This window comes from Mastigoproctus giganteus, chromosome 1 (assembly GCF_048544385.1).
Source record: "Mastigoproctus giganteus isolate SK-2022 chromosome 1, ASM4854438v1, whole genome shotgun sequence".
Taxonomy (NCBI): domain Eukaryota; kingdom Metazoa; phylum Arthropoda; class Arachnida; order Uropygi; family Thelyphonidae; genus Mastigoproctus; species Mastigoproctus giganteus.
The window spans coordinates 91,822,435-91,838,563 of NC_143575.1; the positions used below are offsets into that span (position 1 = coordinate 91,822,435).

At 33.9% G+C, this 16,129-nt stretch overlaps 1 protein-coding gene across 10 annotated transcripts in view; it reads right to left on the bottom strand.

Moving 5' to 3' along the window:
• The window catches only part of LOC150090991 (disintegrin and metalloproteinase domain-containing protein 11-like), a 1,161,948-nt gene that overhangs the window by 417,223 nt on the left and 728,596 nt on the right, over positions 1–16,129 (bottom strand). For 9 of the 10 annotated variants that reach the window (XR_016546962.1, XR_016546963.1, XM_090373761.1 and 6 more), the window contains one exon: positions 15,658–15,720. The exons of the other annotated variant lie outside the window; for it this stretch is intronic. Coding sequence is in view for 7 of the 9 variants with exons in the window: in XM_090373761.1 (XP_090229887.1) it covers positions 15,658–15,720 (63 nt within the window). In the remaining 2 variants the exon portion in view is untranslated. The remainder of the gene's footprint in view (positions 1–15,657; positions 15,721–16,129) is intronic. 10 annotated transcript variants of the gene reach the window in all.

Here is a 16,129-nt window from a genome sequence, read left to right on the forward strand (position 1 = left end):
AAAATTCTACAAATAAAAATAAAAACAGATAAATATATTGCTATATACTGCACAATGATTGGTGTTGTAATATTATTATTATTTAATATATATAACAGGTTATATATATATATATATATATAGATATTTACACACATACAACCTTGTCATCCAGTTTAACATCTTTTTACTTTAATATATTTTATCCTTCTACTATGCTCAGGCACTTGCTACATCATAGTACAGGTATATTGAGGCTTTTATCAGCCATTTTTTTATTTATTTTTAGCTACCTTTATGAACAGGGTGTTCTTCAACTGGATCAATTGAGTGGTGGAAAAACATAATTAAAAGAGCAATTACAAAGCAGATGAACATGAATCTTAACAATTTGTTAATATAACTATTTCATATTTTGCATGCAGTTCTTTTTTCCTATGCCAATCCCAACCACAAAACAGTTCCAATGCCTATGAACTCTAGTGGGACAAATGGTTGAGATATCAAAAGAAACCTGACACTCGACTTGAAAATTTTTCTATAAATAGTAATCATCAGAAATATATAATGATATGGGTTATTTCCAAAGACAGAAAGACAGGAGAGATAGAATAAATGAAGAAGAATATATGTTAGTTTGGTAAGTTTAGAGAAAAACTGTGAATGAACAGTTTTTCTCTACACTCTCTGTCTGTTTTTCTCTGTCTTCTCCACTCAACTATCCCTTTATCCATTGCAGCAATTTGCACTTAATGCCATACTGCTTCAATTTGTACAGTAGTCTTCCCTGTGCAGCAATGACACAAATAATTTCTCTATCTGGTTGATGAATGATGCTACCACAGCAAATTCTAAATGAGAAGCATTCAAGGAATTAACCTTGGAAGCTACAAGGCTTTCATACCACTAAGAAATACTGTTCAAGATTTAGGCCCAAATCGATTGCAGATAAAATATGAGACTCATGGCAGAGAAGAAAAATGCATGGGATGCATATAAATTATCAGAGACACAGATGCCTATGGTAGATGTAAGATAGTCTGTAATCAAGTCACAAAGGAGGTTAGGCAAGTGAAGGCAGATTGCAAGAAAATTTTGGTAAAGGATGTAAAGAAGTCTTTCTGTTTTTTCTTTGCATCCTTTACCAAAGATTTCTCGCAATCTACCTTCGCTTGCCTAACCAATCACCTAATGCATGACTATGTTTATGTAGACTCTAGAAGGAAGGTAAAAATCGAATTGGTCAACTGATATTGATTGTTCACGATTCTGCTCAGGTAGCTGACAAACCGAATGAGTATTTGCATCTACATTCACACATGAGGAATTCTGTAGGTACTGTGGGACAGAAGCTTATTAAACTCTAACAGGGAGCTTATGGTTTTGTAATAACTGAGAGCAAAGTGAAGGAGAAATTTTTGAAGTTAAAATAGAAAATCACCTGGGGTGGATGGAATCTATCAGTTATATTAAAGGAGGCAGCAAAGGAAGAAAGCAAACTCTTAGGCAAGATTATGAGGGCATTCTTGACTCAGGGGAAGTTCCCATGGACTGGAGATGTGCAAATGTATCCCAATTTCACAAAGGGGGATTGAAAGGTGACACAAATAATTACAGACCTGTTAGTTTACTTCTAGTCTAGGGAAAATAATGGAGTCACTGGTTAAAGAAGCACTGCAGTAATAGTTCAGACACAGCATGGGTTTGTTAAGGGGAAATCTTTTCTGATCAATTTGATGGGATACTATGGTGTGGTCACAAAGGAACTGGATGCAAAAAATAATTTTGATATCATGCACTTGGATTTCAGGAAAGCTTTTTATACTGCTGCACAGGGACGACTACTGTACAAATTGAAGCAGTATGGCATTAAGTGCAAATTGCTGCAATGGATAAAGGGGTAGTTGAGTGGGAGAAGACAGAGAATGTGGTAATTAATAGACACTGCTCTTTGTAGACTAATGAAGATCAGTGTTACAAGTTAGTAGTGGAGAACCACAAGGTTCCGTGTTGGGCCCATTGTTGTTTTCTCTATTTATCAGTGACACTGATGAAGGTATATCAGGCTTAATGTCCAAGTTTGCAGCCAATAAAAAGTTGGCAGGGTTTTTAATGACAGTAACAATAATACACTACTGCAAAAGCATCTAGAGCAGATGGGCCGGGAGGTGGCAATTAAAGTTTAACATTAACAAATGCAAAGTACTGCTTATGGGTAGCAGTAACCCCAGAGTTAAGTACCAACTGTGTGGTACTACACTCAGGATAGTGAAGAATGAAAAAGATTTGGGGGTAATTGTGCAGTCAGATATGAATTTTTCTGAGCAGTGCAGATAGGCTGCAAGGGTAGCCTATCATGGGGTTTTGTCAATGATATACAGGAATTTTGGTAGCAGGGATAAGGAGGTGATTATCCCTTTGTATAAGGCAATGTTCAGGCCACAACTTGAGTACTGCGTACAGGTCAGGCGGCCTCATTTTAGGAAATCTTTAGCACTGCTGGAACGAGTTCAGACAAGGGCAACAAGATTAGTGAGTGGAACAAAGGGTTGCTGTTACCAAGAAAGGCTAAAGTTCCGCAAATTGCAGCATCTGGAGACTAGGCACCTGCGAGGTGATCTGATTGAGGTATGTAAAGCCTTGAATGGTTTGAGCAAGTTCAACGCTGATGAGATTCTTACACACCTGAGGGGGTCATAAATTCGAACTGAGGAAAGAGAGTTGTAAAACAAATGTGCAGAAATTTGCCTTTAGCCAGCAGGTGGTTGATTGCTAGAAGAAACTTCCATCTGACATTGTGGAAGTTTACAGCTTAAATAAATTCAAGGTAGAACTATACAAACTTTTGGAGTGAATGGATGGGTGAAGCTGGGAGTTTTTTTTTTTTTTTTTTTGGCTGATGCTGTATAAGCTTGCTTTCTTGCATCATATGCCTCTGTTAATGCTATTGCTAATACGAATTTATGCTTTCAGACTCATGGAACTATATGTAAAGAGTGCATACATCAGAATCAGGGAATGTGTGTGACAGGCAGTGGCGTGTGAAAGAAACAGAAACCTTAAGAGGAAAAATACAGCATATATGTAAATCTTTGATTAATTTGGCTACTTTATTATGGATAATAAGAAAGTTTTTATAGCCTACTACCACTGCCATAACTCTCATTTTAGATTTTTTTTTGTCATAACTCTGCATTTAGATGAAGATAAACAGAACAATCAAAATAAAAAAAAAAGAGTTCAAAGTAAAAAAAAATAATTTGAAGTCTGGATTTAGTATTAGTACTGGCAAATGATGGAAGGAAGCAAGCTTATAGAGCATGAACTAAAATAAGCTAAAATAAAATAAAAAAATATGAAAATAAACAAAAAAAAAAGTCTTCATAAATCAGTATGTAGTATGTTGGCTCATTCTTCCTTAAATTTATTATTAGTAGTAGTAATGGCAAATGATGCAAAGAAGCAAACTAATACAGCATCACTAAATAGAACAAGCAGAAGAAAAGAAAAAAAAAAAACTCAATGCTGCTATCCATCTCATCTGTGTATTCCTTCTAACAATATGTGTAATTCTTCCTTAAATTTATTCAAACTCACTTCCAGAACACCAGATGGCAGTTTGTTCCAATAATCAATTACTCTCTGGCCGAAAGAGAATTTTTGCACATCTATCATGCCACCAACATCCTTCAATTTAAGTTTACATCCCCTTGTATTCACTGTTTGATAAACAGTTAGAATACCATCATTAAGTTTACTCAATCCGTTTAAAGGCTAAAATATTTCATTCCAGTTTTTTCGCACAAATGGCTAGTTTTCAAGTGCTGCAATTTGCAGCACCAAAGTTTTTTGTGATAAGAGTAGCCCCTTTGTGTTGTTGATTAATCTGGTTGCTCTTCTCTGCACACATTCCAAGAGGTCCACAGCTTTCTTAAAATGGCAGGCATTGAGACCTGCATGCAGTAGTAATGATGTGGCTTAACCATTGGCATACAAAACAGGTTAATCACTTCCTTGTCATTGTCGCAAAATGTTCCTGTATCATGGAGAGAACTTCATGAGTTGTTCTTGCAGCCTAGCTGACACTGTTCAGAGAACTTTGTGTCAGACTGTGCAATCATCCCTAACTCTCTTTCAATCTCCATCACTTAATTGGTATGTTATTCTGGAGTTACTGCTACCCATATGCAATACCTTGCATTTACCAATGTTAAACCTCAGTTGTCACTTCTCAGCTCATCTCCATAATTAATCTATTTCTTGCTGCACTAGTATGCTTTCATTCCTGTCATTAACACCATGCCAACTTATGTATCATTTGCAAACTTAGACAATGAGCTTAATATGCCTGCATCAATACTGGTAATAAATACAGAAAACATTTAAGGGGTCCACTACTGAATTCTGAGGGAATCTGCTAATTACAATTATTAGTGGCAAAGAAAGCAAGAGAAGATTGTATAGCATCAGACAAAACAAAAAAAAAAAAAAAAAAAATCCACATCAGCTGTCTAACCTCTCCAACAGTTCATCTAGTTCTTCCTTCAATTTATTGAAACCAACCATTTACACAACAACAGAATGGAAGCCTGCTCCAACAATCAACTATCTACTGGCTGAAGGCAAACCCTGCAACCATTCTTCCTCAACTTAAATTTATGCCACCTCTTGTGTGTAGTCAGAGAAGAAGAAAAATTCCATCAGCACTGAGCTTACTCAATTCATTCAAGGCATTCAATTACTCCATTTACTCAATAATTCATTCGAGGCATTCAATTACTCCATTTACTTAATAATTCATTTGAGGCATTCAATTACTCCATTTACTCAATAATTCATTCGAGGCATTCAATTACTCCATTTACTCAATAATTCATTCGAGGCATTCAATTACTCCATTTACTTAATAATTCATTTGAGGCATTCAATTACTCCATTTACTCAATAATTCATTCGAGGCATTCAATTACTCCATTTACTCAATAATTCATTTGAGGCATTCAATTACTCCATTTACTCAATAATTCATTCAATTACTCAATTAATTACAACAAAATTACTCAATTCATTAAACACCCAAGTCGTTTCACTTCACACCTGCCCATTCTCCAGACACTTCAATTTGAAGAACTGAAGTCTTTCTTTCATAAAGACATCCTTTTGTCCCCCTCACCAATCTTGTCACCTTTCTTCTATAATGTTCCAAACAATCACAACCTTTCTAAAATGAGGCCACCAGACCTGTGTGTGATACTGATGATGTGGCTGAACCATTGTCTTATACAATGGGATAAGCACCTCCTTATTCTTGCTAACAAAGTTCCTGTATATAATTCACAAAACCTCACAAACTGTCCTGGAAACCTGTCTGCAATGCTCAGAAAACTTCATATATGACTGCACAATTACCTGCTGGCCTTTCTCATTTTCCAGTATCCTGAGTATAGGATTCTCTCATAATTTAAATTCATCAAATTTGCTTACTATACTCTGAGTATTAGTGTACAAACAGATACACATATATCTATTTTTGCTTTTAGTAACCCTAACACACAACCCATATATTTGCTTTTCCCATGAGAACTCCCCAGTAGGCCTTGCAATCCTCAACACTTTGGTTTCCAAGTAGCTGTGTGTCCCAACAGAAACAATGCAAGGCTCACTTTCACCTCTGACTGCAGTTGCTGCTAATCTATAAGTCCACTGCTTCCCAAAGTGTGGTATGCATACTCCAGGAGTATGTGAAAGGGTTTAAAGGGCAAACACGGCAGAATTTATTTTACTTTACCATAGTTTTTTTAATGAATTGTCCTCTCCAGGGCAATTCATTAAATTTACATTGGGTTCCACTTATAGGAATCACTGGTTAATCAAATCATAACTTGAAAACCAAAATACTTTATATGTTGCAGTGTGTAAAATTCTTCTCTTATTATAATCACAATTTCAGTTTATTGAATCATTAAAGATAATAGAATTTTACTGGACTACCTACTTAAGTGATCTGGTATATGCATATTAGCTCAATGTGTGACTCTACTGTGTTGTTTGTATGAACAGTAACTGGGTTCATTTTAGAATGACAGTGACACTAGCCTTTTCAAAAATTGCACTTTATAAAATTTTGACTAATTCTTTATTACTCAGTAACTGTTATGTAAAACATAAAAAAGACGCGCATGGTATGTAACAATTTAAACTTCATTTAAATTTATATATCTTAATGCCAATTTCAATTTTAATGTCACAATAGAAACTATTAAAACTGTGCTTTCTTTGGTAGCAAAATTGTGTGCTTTAATTTCAGACTGGTACAAATCCACCATATATATCTACACTGTCCTGTCAGGATGTTCACTGATTTTTATTAATACTTCCATTTTTTAATTATTACTTCTATATGCTACATATATACTATATACATAGTATATATGTATGACATTTATTATACAGTGCACCAATTAAATAATGAGACTGCGTGCATTTAGTATTAATGTAAGAGGCCAATATAGCACATGATTAGATCAGCTAGTGTGCTCTTTCCAACAAGCGCAAGTTGAAACTTGTCCAGTCAGTAGTTTGTGATTTATGATGGGAAGAGTAATAGCAGTTTTGTGCATGTTGTCAGAAAATTTAAAATGGAGCAAAGAGCAGTTATCAAATTTTATTGTAAATTGGAAAAAAGTGCTACGGAAACTTTTGATGATTTAAAAAAAGCTTATGCTGATGAATGTTTATCTCAACCAAGAGTGTTTGAATGGTTTCTCATTTTCATAAAGGATGCAAGTCATTAGAGGATGATCCCTGACCTGGCTGACCAATCTCTGTTTGAACACCGGAGATTGTCACAAAGGTTAGAAAAATTGTGATTCCAATCATCAAACACCCCACATATATCCCTGGATTTGGCTGCTGCAGATTACTTTTCGTTCCCCAAAATCAAAACAGCCATGAAAGGAACATAATACAGGATGATAAAAGACATCCAAGCTGCAGTGACCAACTAGCTGAAAGTGGTATCAGAAGAGGAGTTCCAGAAGTGTTTTCAAAACTTGAATAAAAAATGTAAACAGTGTGTACACATTTGAGGTGATTACTTCGAAAACATATAACCTTATTTTGCCGTTAGTGTTATATTTTTTTTTGTAGTAGCGTCAGTCTCATTATTTAATTGGCACACTGTGTATACATTAATAAATGAATACCATATATTGTACTTATTTGCTCTAGTACAGATAAAATAGCATTATTAAAACTACCCCCAAATTATCTTTGCCCGAGGATGGGTACACCTGTAAGACTACACTCTCAAAAGGAGCACGCGATTATTGTGGGTGTGAGAAACACTGTATTAGTCTGTCCTCCCTCCCCCACACACAAGTTGGCGGCTTTGTGACTCACCTAATACTGCCTTGATAGTATCTGCAAATATTCTTGCACCCTTCTATTTAAGTGTATTCCATCCCATAAAAGCAGCCTATGTTGTTAACAAGCACAGACCCTGCTGAGAAAAATTCCTCAAAATGAGCCTTTCACAGTCTCTCCAGGGATGTATTGATTGATGAGACTCTCATCATATACTCCCTCCTATTGTGTCTGGGCAGAATTGCACACTTTATAATATCAATCCAAGAAGAGTAGTGCCCATTCATAACTACTCTCTCTCTCTCTCTCTCTCTCTCTCTCTCTCTCTCTCTCTCTCTCCCATTCTTTTAGCCATAGCAGTAACTTTTTCCTAATGTCACATTACTTCAATTTGTAGATCAGCCTTTCATGGGGACTGATATCAAAAGGCTTCCATAATCTAAGTCTATGATGTCAAAATTATTTTTTGCATTGCATCCAGTTCATTTGTTATTACATTGTAATAGTCAGCAAAACTGGTCAGACAAGATCACCCCATAACATATCCATGCTGTGATTGCCATTAAACTGCATTCCTGTGTAGATGGTCCTTTACTTTGTTAATCAGTGACTCCATTATTTTCCTAATAATTGGAACTTATCCAATTATTAGGGACTGCCTCTGAATCCCATGTTCTCTTAATAATGAACAAAGGTTTGCTTACCTCTCTTGCTGCTTCCTTTAATATAACTGGATAAGTTCCATCAGTCCTGGCGATTTTTTTTAATTACTACCATATGAGTCTTGAATAACCTCTCTAGGGCTAAACTAGTTGATGAGGCTCTTGTTGTGTACTCCCTCATATCATGTATGGGAAGAATTGCACACACCTTCAAATTTAATTCTAATTCATGACTTTTTCTCAAATTTCTCTATACTTATTAAGGAAATCCTCAGTTCTGTTCTTAATATCATTGGTACCAATAGGTACAACAATACCACATTTTGTGCCCTTAATAGATGATAGCTGCTGTACACTATCATCATATTTTGTCCCTGGCAACCATACCCTGGTCTTATTTAACCCATCCTTTTTACAAATAAAATTTCCTGTTTCCCTGACAACAGAGTCTGTAGCTACTTCCTGTAGGACCAGCATTTTCTGCTTTGGAGGATTTCACTGTCATGTGATGCACGAATGTAGTCTCCAGCACTATGCTGAGTAGCTGAGGGCTTGATAGGTCATTCCTTCTTTTTAATTTCTTAAAGAGAGTCAATCCACTTTTCCTAGCCCTCATATAAACTCAGCAGAACATTGAACTGGTGCTTTATTTCCTCATGCTCACTGCAATGAAATCACAGAAAAATATTCTCCTTGGCCACATGATGTCTGACTACAGATAACTTTTAGAAAAAAGGCAGCAAGAAGCACACTATACATAGTTGTGATTTGCAAGAGAAACACCATCTTACAATATTTACAACTACAATACTTTAGCAAGGTATTGGAAAGCAATATTGCTATTTGGGCTAGAAGCAGAGGCTACTGATCTGAATCAATAAGCTGAAAGTTTTATGTATAATAATATTAATAATTGTAAAGAGCTAATCTAGATACAATTTTTATTTATAATAAAAATTATATTTAGTTTTATTGTTCCTTTTATATTATATATTTTGTTATTTATCTACCTTTTAAATTATACATATTCACTGTTCCTTGCCTGTCAACATATCTTTTGGCATGGTATAACAGTAACCATCTCCTGCATATTGCACTTTTGTGTTATCTGTAAACAGAACAAAAAAAAAACAAAAAAAAAGATTAAGAATGTATTTACCTTTGTGGACTGCATGGTAGGCAATTATCTTAAAAAGTCCTTCACAAGTTCTGTGATAATTTCCTTTTTCTTCTTCTGTGTAAATAATGCTGCTCAAACACTAATGTCCCAAAAACTCTGATGCCAACACTGAACTGTGCTGGCATTCCATTATGCATAAACCAAGGCATATATGCTGTGTAATTGATAAAAGTCCATTGTAGTAATTCATGCATTTATAAAAATTCTTAAGTCACAGTTATTCAGAAAAGAGATGTGATTTAATGAGAGAGTCATTCATTATCCTCAATACTCCTCTGTCAATATGTGCCTGTTATATGATAATCAGGATTCCACTTCTTGTGAATGAAGTTTCCTTTGCTACCAACAAAAGACTTGAAAAGTGTGGATGTGTATTACCGAAAAACCTGCTGTTAGAAGTAGAACATCTGTCTTCTTCTAATCTAAAGTGCTTGAACTTGTACATCGCAGGGATAGAGTAGGTGTGCACAGTATCATGTGCACAGTGGTATATGGTAACTGAACCACATGTGATATCCTTTGAATGCTAATTCCAGGATCTTTTGACTAATCAAGATGCTATGGTATGATATGATCTTTTGGTGTCCAAATGCCAAAGCTGGAATAAAAATTGTCTCCTTTATAAATTACTTTTAATATATTATTCGAATGGCCAAATAACGCAAGGAAGCAAACTTATTCTGCTCTAGCAAAAAAAACAAAACAAAACAAAAAAAACCTATAATATGGCTGTTGGAAGGCAAGGTTTTTAATCACAGTTAGTTAATACCAGAAAATGTGCAAATACTTCACTGCACCAGATATCCTGAATACTAAATAGCTGTACATACATTTTGAACAATTAAATGTGACAACACAGTGAAGTGTTTATTTACATTAAGAAATAAAAATATGGATTTCAACCTAAGTTGCACATCGATTTATTTTTAGCTTTATGTAGAATCAGATGTTTGTTTGACATTTTGAAAACTGTGCAATAAATACAGCATTGCACAATACATTTTCATCCCAAAAGTGAAGCAAGATATATGCTGAAAAAGTAACAAAATTCAGAATAAGTATTAGATTATTCTCCTTTTATTGGCATTTACTAACATTTTTACTCAGAGCTATTTGTTGCTGTGTTGCAAACACTTGAGTTATATTCAGGAAGAAAATAAAATGGAATCATTATCCACAAAATCCTTATTTTTGTAATTGTTTTTTTTTCACAACAATTACATCTATTTTTTGTAATTGGTTAGCCAGTTTTCTTTTTGATTGCTCACTGAAGGTGATGGTAGATGACTCTCTGTCTCCTAACTTCTCCACTAATGCTGGTGTCCCCCAAGGTTCAGTTCTTTCCTCCACTGTTTTCCTCTTGTATATTAATGATCTGCTTCCATTGACTGGAAATCCTACCCATAGTTTTGCCGATGATAACACATTGCATTCCACTTTCCAGTTTGAGAAACCTTGCCCTGTTTGTTCAGCTTCAACTTCTTGAATATCCACTACCAATTCCTTAAATGCCGATCTCCAGGAAATTCTCTAGTGAGGTAAAGACAACTTAGTTGATTTCAATCCTTCTAAAACTCAGTCTTGGCTTATATCTTGCAAAAAGGATTTTTCTGCTCCTATGCTTATCTTTGGTGACACTCCGATTTCTATGCAAGATGATATATCTCTTTTGGGGATTACCCTGACTTCTAATCTCTCTTCGCACAAGCACATTACAAATATTGCTTCCTCTGCATCTAAGACTTTTCTTCCAAACAGCCGTACACTCTGTACAAATCGCAAATCCGCCCTACCATGGAATATTGTTCCCACATCTGGGGCGGTATCCCCAAAACCTCTCTCAGGTTTCTAGATTCCATTCAGAAGAGGGCAGTTAAGTTAATTAATGACTCATCTCTAACAGAGACTCTCCACTCGTTGTCTCATAGGCGTACTGTTTCTGCTGCATGCCTTTTCTACAGATGGGCACTGTTCTTCTGAATTGGCTTTTATAACTCCTGCTCTCTCTTTCAAAACAGTCCAAACACATGCTACCACCAGCCAACATCCATTTACTGTCCAACTTCAAACTCACAGAACCAACTTTTCATCTTCCTCATTTATTCATTCAACTGCCGTTTTCTGGAACAACCTTCCTTTGTACGTATTTCCTGAAAATTACAGCCTACAGAAGTTCAAGTCTAATGTCAAAAAATATCTTCTTTCATCTTCTCAACCTCCAACCCAAGCATGGTACTAAGTACTATAGGTTCTAATACCTCTCGTGTTAGGGGCTGTCATAAAAAATATAAATAAATAAAAAAAAAAACCTGCAAATTCTAAATAGGAAGCATTCAAGGATGTAATCATAGAAACTACTGAGTTATTTATCCCAACCAAGAAATACTGTTCAACGTTTAGACCTAATGGATGTCAGGGAGATTAGTGGCAGAAAAAAAAAAAAAAAAATGGGATGATTACATTATCAGGGGACACGGACACTTATAGTAAGTACAAAGTAGTCTGCATTGAAGTCCATTAAGAAGTTAAGCAAGCTGAGACAGATTATGAAAAGTCAAAGAATGCAAAGGAAAGTAACAAAGAATTCTCTGTTTATGTTAACAATACAGGGATGAACATCATTCACCCGCTAGATATGAATGGTATAACTACTTATGATCCTGTCCAGGTTGTTGACAAACTAAATAAATATTTTGCATCTGCATTTACCAATGAAAAAGTTTTTAAGGATAGGAATACCAGAAGTAAACCAAGATATAACTTGGAGCGAAATGATTTTGTAGTAACTGAGAAGAAAGTGGAAAAGAAATTGTTGAAGTTAAAAGTAAATCAGGAACCTGTGGCTATGAAATCTATCCAATTATATTAAGAGAAGCAGCAAAAGAGTTAAGCAGGCATTTAGCCATAATTACAAGTGCATCTTTGGATTCAGGGAAGGTCCCTACAGATTGGAGTTGTGTGAATGTCTCTCCTATTCACAAAGGGGGAAATCAAAGGGCAATGTGAGCAATTATAGACCTGTAAGCTTGACTTCTGTTCCAGGGAAAATAATGTAGTTAGTGGTTAAAGAAGCATTGAAGGGATAGTTTTGTTACCTACCATGATGCAGTAAAAAAGAAATGGATGCAAAATATAACTCTGACATCATACACTTAGATTTCAGTAAAGCCTTTGACACTGTTCAAATTAAAAGATTCCTGTGCAAATTAGAGAGCACTGTGGAGCAAGTTGTGGTTCTGAATAATAGGATGGTTGAGTGACAGAAGACAGGTGGTGGTTATAAATAGGTACTGCTCTTCTTCGAAAAACTAGTTATTAATGAAGGCATATCAAAGTTTACAGCCAAATTTTTTAGGTGATACAAAGGTTGGCAGGCTGTTTAAATGACAGGAATCAAGCAAAACCTAGTTAAATTAGGCAGATGGGCCAAGAAGTGGCAATTGGGGTATGACATTGGTCATTGATCAATTCTGCTTATGATTAGCAATAATCCCAGAAAAACATACCAATTAGGCAGGGGAGAATGAAAGTGACCTAGCGGCAATCAGAGTCTGACATGATATTCACTGAGCAGTGTAGAAAAGCTGCTAGAATAGCTGATGGGGTTCTGTCAATGATATACAAAAATTTTTCCAGCAAGGACAAGGAGATGATTCCCATTATATAAGGAAATGGTTAGGTCATATTTTGGGTACTGCATAGAGGTCTGGAAGACTTATTTTATGAAAGGTGTGGATCTCTTGGAATAGGTGCAGAGAAGAGCAACCAGATTAGTGAAGAACATAAATAGATATTTTCACCATAAAAGACTTAGGTTCTGCAAATTGCACCACTTGGAAACTAGGCACTTGCAAGAAGACCACTGATGTGTTTAAGGCTTTAAATGGATTGAGAAAGCTTAATGATTTTATTCTGTTTCTGGGACAATGCACACAAGGTGACAAACTTAATTTGAAAAAGGAAGGCTGCAGCATAGATGTGTAAAAATCTGCTTATTAGATGGCCAGATGAGGTTGTTGGTTTTTTTTTTTTTTTTTTTTTTTTTTGTTGGCTAATGTTACATAAGCTTCTTTGCATCATTCCTATTAATAATAATGAGCTTCCCACAGAAAATGCTTGTCTGATTGGTACCTGCAACTTTTCAATAAATGTTTTTCTCCTATTTTCCAGAGTTCTGGAATAATTCATAATATACAAATTTCATTGTGGATTGCCCATCACTAGATTTCATAAGATTATTTCTAACTACTAACCTCTATAATGACTACTATTTAGGAGATAATTGCCTGGATAAATTTAAAATCGCTTGCCAACTTTACATAAGATAAATGATCTCTATATAGGTATTTTATTAAGTAACTATGAACATTCTGAGATTATTTAAAAATTTTTATTACAAGGAATGTATTTAAACCTACTAATAAACTATAGTATAAATAGTGAATGTCAGTATTATCTGTGCTGTATGACTTCATTTGTTTCAGCTGTAATAATATAATAAACTTTCATTTATTTATTAATTTCTTTTTAATTAAAATCAGAAAACATATAAACTATTGATTTTCTCAAGAGAAAAATACAATTTAAGCCAATGTTTCACTGCAATAATTACATTTATAAGCAGCATCATGTTCCAGAACCTATACCAATCCCTTGTTCACATGCATTACTCCTCTTAATAATCAGGAAATCCAGGCAAATAAGTGAAGGAACATGGCAACATAAGAGATGTCATAAGTGCAATTATGACATCTCTTAATCCTAACCATTGAGAGGGTTGGTACATGTGAATAATGACTGGTATAGGTTCCAGATCACAATGCTATTTATACAGTCAATTGTTGTGGTGTAACAGTAGTTTAAATTGTAATTTTCTCTTAATGGAAAAACCCAAAAAAGTAACAGTCATTTAAAGTCATGATTACTGATTCTGTTCTATACATTAATCTGAATATTTAAATAACAGTAAGATTCAAACACGTATGAAAAAAATATAAACATAGAATGTGTTCTTTATCACTCTAAAAATGAATATCAACAATAAAAATAGAAAAAATAATTTTATGTTCAAACTTTTAGTTTCACTCAAAGGATTATGTATTAACAATGAAAATCAAAGACTACCATATATAAAGAAAATAGACAGTTCCAAAAACAAAAAAATTGTATGGCACCATTTAATAATTTATTTATAAAGTATCAGAGGCAAAGAAAGTAGATGTATTTATAAATAATTGTGGTATATGCTTGCAGGTTTTGGAGGGTTTATGCCCATACCTGTTATCTCGATTTAGAAACAGAATGCATTGTTATTTGAGCAAAGGTACTATTTGACAGAAGTTATATGGATATAAACTATATGGTTCAGTCAGAAGAAATACAGGTGTTTAATTAAACAGTAAAATATGGCAATTCTATTTCAGAATACCCAGTCATATCCCTACCAAGTAGATGTCATGTAAACTTACTGCCACTTCACAGCTAGATATATTTGAAATAGACAGCAGAGGGAAGATCATTTTCCTTAATTACCTTCTCTTATCTATAAAAATATATGCCACAGATATATAAATTGATAAATATTAATGCAAATTGGACATAAGATCCTATATCTCGTTTAATTGTTGCTAAAAATGATATTTGAATTTTTGATAAAATATTAAAATATCTGCTTTAGAAGTACCTGCAGTAGAAATAACAGTTTCTTTTTTTCTTTTTTTGTGTTTTTTGTTTGATTAACACTGTTTTTGTAATTATGGATTTTTTTTAATAATATGAACACTTGAGTTAAAAATATCAAAAAAATTAACATACAATATAACAAACAAGAAAGAGAACCAAGTAGTTTGCTGAATAGCAGTATGTATATATATATATATATATAATAGATTTAATGTCATCTGTACATTTTTAGTAAAATGATTAGTAGAATAATTGAATGCAGAAGGATAATGGATAATAACAAAAAAATCACAGAAAACTTAAAACTGCAAAGGAAATATAATATATATATTAAAAAAAAACAGTGCACTACAGAACAAAATGTAATACTGATGTTTTTTTTTTTTTTTATTAAAAAAAACTTGAATGAACTAAATTCTTATAAGGATGGCAGTTTATTTTATTTTATTTATTTATTTTTTGTTTTTCCCTCTCCACCATGCAGTCAATTGGAATATATCTCTAAATCTTATATGATGACTGAGCCTGAAATTACAAGCAAAACGATATGCTGTAATTTGTTATATGAATACTCCATATGAATATCGCACACCTAAACTGGTATTCATAAAATATATCAAGTTCCTTTCTTGTTGTGCAAAACAAATGTAGGTATGAATTTCTACATATTTAGAAGCATTAAAAGCATTTAAGACAAGATGCAAGTTGGCATCACTATGAAAAACTAAGTATGAGTTTTGTTTTACTAAGCTTTTCATGTTCTTAGAAAGTAAATACGCTGATACATACACAAGATTTAGGCCTACAGTTCTTGACCTGTCAGCACGAGATGTGTCAAATTTTTGGACAACCCTAACATCAAAATACAAAAAAACTGTTAAAAGTCTGATAATGTTGTTCTACAACTACTATGCGTACATAATATTACTAAACACTGGAAAATATATATATATATATAATACTCTCGTATATAAAGTATATTAAGTTAAATTGTAAATACTAACATGCATTACTACTATTATATTAAGTAAACTGTCCTATATCTATTATGAAAAGAAACGAGTTAACTACTTCAGAGATATCATATCTGGAATATGATGTATTTTTCATTAATTTTATTTCAAAATTAATATTTTTGATATAACTGATTTTAATACTACCAAATTTTTGGAAAACTTTTCTATAAGCACACATTTTGGTAAACACAGAATTGCAAATAATTTTAATTTGATACAATCAAACTTACTTGCAAATTATTTAC